Source organism: Oratosquilla oratoria, chromosome 39 (assembly GCF_046742065.1).
Source record: "Oratosquilla oratoria isolate Oo_2021 chromosome 39, ASM4674206v1, whole genome shotgun sequence".
NCBI classification, from domain to species: domain Eukaryota; kingdom Metazoa; phylum Arthropoda; class Malacostraca; order Stomatopoda; family Squillidae; genus Oratosquilla; species Oratosquilla oratoria.
This window is the reverse complement of record NC_134815.1, coordinates 21,858,917-21,863,916: the sequence shown is the minus strand read 5'-3', so window position 1 is coordinate 21,863,916 and position 5,000 is coordinate 21,858,917. Positions and strand designations below refer to the sequence as shown.

The 5,000-nt window shown below is 35.3% G+C and overlaps 1 protein-coding gene across 5 annotated transcripts in view; it reads right to left on the bottom strand.

The window, feature by feature from the left end:
• Positions 1-5,000, bottom strand: part of LOC143020318 (neural-cadherin-like) — a 393,391-nt gene that overhangs the window by 133,726 nt on the left and 254,665 nt on the right. For all 5 annotated transcript variants that reach the window (XM_076176628.1, XM_076176629.1, XM_076176624.1 and 2 more), the window contains exon 11: positions 1,277-1,519. In XM_076176628.1, the coding sequence (XP_076032743.1) occupies positions 1,277-1,519 (243 nt within the window). The remainder of the gene's footprint in view (positions 1-1,276; positions 1,520-5,000) is intronic.

The window sequence follows — 5,000 nt, the reverse complement described above, 5'->3', positions numbered from 1 at the left end:
TTTTTAACTGCCTGACGTTATCCTGAACAGAATCAATACAATACATGATACTCATATGGCGATGAACTCATCCCTCCTTTATTTATTTATTTATTTATTTATCTATTTATTTATTTATTTATTTATTTATTTATTTTTTTGCTTACGTCAGGATACTTTCTCCGGCCAAAATAAATGAAAATTATTTCAGTCTCGTCTCGATTAATCCCTTCCTTTATTCTAGCTTCTTCCAGGTAGTTTTATTCAGCTAAAGACAATTATATCTGCAGTTGAAGGGTTCAAGGTAAAATGAATTTTGCGTAGTTTTCTGCAATTTCTTTTTATACATTTCCATTTTCTTTCAAATATGCACATAAAAACCTATAGGCATTCACGTGAATGTCAGTCACATAACCTCAACCCACTTTTCAATGCATACATACATGCATATATACATATATATGTATACATAAACGCGGTACGAACAAGAAGCTATCTTTATTTTTTCCGATGAGGAACCCGAGTTTTCAATTTAAAGGTAATGAACCACACGTTCTCTCTTACAAAAAAAAAAATAAATAAATAAATAAATAAAAAAATGGGTGGCAGTCATCCATAGTGTAGCATATTTTCAGGTAAGACACTTTGTTCTAAAGGCGCTATCACATTGGACTATTTTCCTTCAACTTTCAATAAATTGGCGGAACCATCCATCTCCAACACTTTCTGACCTTAAAATCACTATTGCAAAATATATTAGGTTCTTAAAAATTTACATTGAATGTCATTTGATATGCCGAAGGAAAATTATTTTCCTTCTGCATATCAGATTCCTTCCCGAAAGCTGCGGTCTGCAAAACTGCTCCAACAGTTGGATGAAAAACAGCTCAGTTTGATGACGCCTTTAGTTGAATAAAACAATATTGGATTTGTACGACGAAATGTAAGAAGACTAACATCAAAACAAAATTGTTTAGACGTGACTAATGCATACTTTGATTGAATGACCCAAAAACGATATTCTTTTAACGCCGTTGGGTGAAACGGCTATTGTGGTGTTGTCCATCATTTAAATCGGTAAAATCTTTCACATTTTAGTTCTGATTGATAACTGAACATTTACATTTGAAGGATATTTCTTTTATTAATAGATTATCAATAGCAACCCCCCCCCAATAGACAAATAAATCACATAGAAATAACAAAATAAAACAACAAAACGCATCACAATAGCATACATGTATAAAAACATCGAGTCCAATAACAACAAAACAATATACGTATATCGACTACTTACAACGCCGTTGATACTGAGTCTTCTGATACAGCCTGTCAAGGGCTTCGCTGAGGGACCGTGAGTCCAGTCGTGTTGCTCAGGTCTGGGGACTGGGTGGGCCATGCCACCGACCTGGAGAGGCTCAGAACCCACCCAGGCCTTGCTGGTGATCGGCCGCTTCCACCTCGTCTTTGCGACGCAGTTTGACTCTTTCACCATTTCACCATCTCGCCCCGCGCAGTAGTCCACCATAAGCGAAACACCCTAAAGATCACAAAGAAAATGAAAAAGAAAATTAAAAGGGTCTGTATTTATGTATGATGAATTCAGGTACGAATATGAAAATATATGTCGTGTACATGTAGAAATATATACATGCACATTTGCATATACAGGTCTGTAAGTAAAATATACACAGTATATATATATATATATATATATATATATATATGTAAAGACAGACAAATATGGAGGTGAGGTGGCAAAATGAAACGTTAAGGCTAGAGTATGGAGCATTATTCAGAACCAGACGTTTCGACCTCTTGGGCCTTCTAAATATATACAGAAGTAACTGTTAGATTAGACAATGAACAGTCCCGTAGAGAGCACATATCTCCTTGTTGCTCCGAGGGAAACCTCCTCTCTCTTTCTCTCTTCTCCTTCCCATCTATACATGCATACACCCATACGTAGGTACATACATACATACATACATACATACATACATACATACATACATACATACATACATACATACATACATACATACATACATACATACATACATACATACATACATACATACATACATACATACATACATACATACATACATGAATACATACATACATACATACATACATACATACATACATACATACATACATATATACATACATACATACATACATACATACATACACATATAAGAACATAACATAAGAATGAAGGAGGTTGTAAGAGACCATAAGACCTACATTAGGCAGTTCCATGTCTATTACCACCTGTCATCCCCATCCATAAAGTTATCTAAACATTTCTTAAAACAACCGTTTCAGCGCTCACTACATGGTTACTTAGTCTATTCCAGTCGTTGACCACCCTATTAGTAAACAAAATCCTGCCTATTTTCTTCTTTTGTCTAAATTTGTCAAATTTAAATCCATTACTATAAGTCCTTCCTAGTTGTTTTAATATGATGACCTTGTTTTTCGTGACCATTGTTAACGCCTTTGATCCACTTGAACACCTCTATTATATCACCTCGCACTCTGCGTTTTTCAGAGAGTGTAGGTTAAGGTGTCTAAGTATCTCTTTGTATGGTAAATTTCTGAGTCTATGTATCATTGTGGTCATTCTTCGCTGCATTAATTTGATGTCCACTCTCTAGGACGGAGAGCAAAACTGTACCGCATAGTCAAGGATGGGTCTAACTACCGCTAGAATTTGATAATTACCTGTGCAGTACTATTCACAACCGTCCTAAAATTGAAACCTAATGCCCTCTTAGCTTTATTCCTGGCGCTAATGCACAGTTTCCAAGATTTAAGGTCAGGGCTAACTAAAACTCCCAAGTTTCTCTCGCACTCAGTTTTCTCTAAAAGCGTGTTATCAAAGCTATATCTATTTTCGGGGTGTGTAGCTACTCTTTGAGATATCAAAGTCCATTTGTCATTTCAACGACCATGTGAATAATTTAAGATCATCCTGCAGATGGAACCAAATGGAACCAAATGGAACCACCGAAAATAAGAAATAAAATAAAAGGGCAAAAAGAAAAATAATATCAAATGTCTGGTCTGTGACATTTGATATTATTTTTCTTTTTGCCCTTTTATTTTATTTCTTCTTTTCGGTGGTTCCATTTGGTGACACTTTGTACTTACTTTGTTATTAATTTCTGGGTGTCGTTTAGAATTTGTATTGTTCCGTTTATTATGACATGGGTTATGTGGTTTTATCAATTCTTTTCATTTGAGTGACGCTTTATACAAATTTGAAATTAATTTCCTTTTGTCATTTGTAATCGGTTTTGATTTTGTTCAAATTCGTCCAATCCGATTGGACTTGTCCCAGAGAACATCGGTATAATATATAATTGAATCCTTTTGCTTACTATGTATAACCCTGAGGACGAACCCTGGACAGGGTTCGAAACGTCGGTAATAAATTCTGTTACTCTGAGTCCAGTGTTTCGAAATTTTCCGATAACATGGCTCCTGGACTCCAGCTCTTTACGAACATACATACATACATACATACATACATACATACATACATACATACATACATACATACATACATACATACGTACGAGTAACAGTAAGAAGGGTATACTAATGAGAAATAGGAGTGATAAAATAAAAAACGAAATTAAATTCAAAGTAACCACATATGTTGAAAGTCCATTTAGATGGATTGTGTATCTACCCGTAATCTACCTTAGATTTTTTCTAGAATGATTAGTTTGAATTGGTGTTGTCTCCACACCTCGTCTAATCGTCTGATTGTTAGAAACAAAGAAGGTAACAGGTTCGTAGACGAGAAAGTGGAGTGGAATTAGAGAAGGTATTGTAATCAGAAGGGCTGCGTTTTAAGTATAATGGTAAAAATAATGACAAGGAGCAGGAGGTGAAAATATGAGACAGGGAATTAGGAGACTGAAGCCTACCGGTAAAAGAGTGTATAAATGAAGATGAAGCTTGTGAAGGAAGATTGTAAGAGAAAGAATATGGGAATAGTAGAAAATAGAAGGAATAGGAGAGAAAAAAAAATTATATAAAGAAGATAGTTAGATGGAAGAGAAGACAGAGGAGGCGAGAGGCGAGAGGAAAATGCAAAAACGAAGAAAGAGGAAGAAGGGGAGGTGGAAAGGAGGAAGAAGTGAAAAGGCATGAAGGAGGAAGTGAAAGAGTAATAGGGGGAGGAGTGAGAGGACTGTTAAGAAGAGTAAGGGAAAGTGGTTGGGGGAGAGGAAGAGAAAGAGAACGACGAAAAACAGAAGGCAAAAAAGACGGAGAAAAAGGGATTTGGTGAAGGAGAAAACAGGGAAAAACACTTTGAATCAAAGCGACTTGAGACAAAATGTTTTACGTTGGAGTGGATGGATTAAATATGGCTAACATTGGAGCAGACATTTGATCTTGGCAAAAGCGACTGGGATTTTTTTCATGGTTTGAGAAGAAAGCTTTGCTAAGAAGAGGCTATGAACTAGCAAAAAGTATGTACGAACTTACTGAGCATAGGGGAAAGGCAAGGCTTTGTGTAGTTTTAAATCTCACAAAGACTTAATTGTGGATGACATTAACATTTGTAAAGGAAAAGTATACAGTACTTTGTCTCAATAAAACACTCCTAAATGCTCCGAAAGGTTCAAAAGTGCTATCAATAACTTGAAAAATGACAACGATTTCCACATTACTAAAGCTGAAAAGCCAAAGGGGATTGATTTTCTAAATAAGCAGGATTGTTTTGACAAAATGCAAAATATACTAAATGACACTAGCACATACACTCCACTTAGAAATAACTCAACTGAGTCTATCAATAGCACTTATAGAATATTAAGTTTATTTTAAAGAACCACAATGATCTTATCAAGAAATTTACATCTAAAAGCCTTCCTTTACCATGCATGTACGGTTTTATCAAAACACACAAACCTAACAATCATATTAAATCGATCATTTCGTCAATGGGATCAGCCACTTTTAAGCTTTCAAAAAGGTTTGTAAGAATTCTCAGC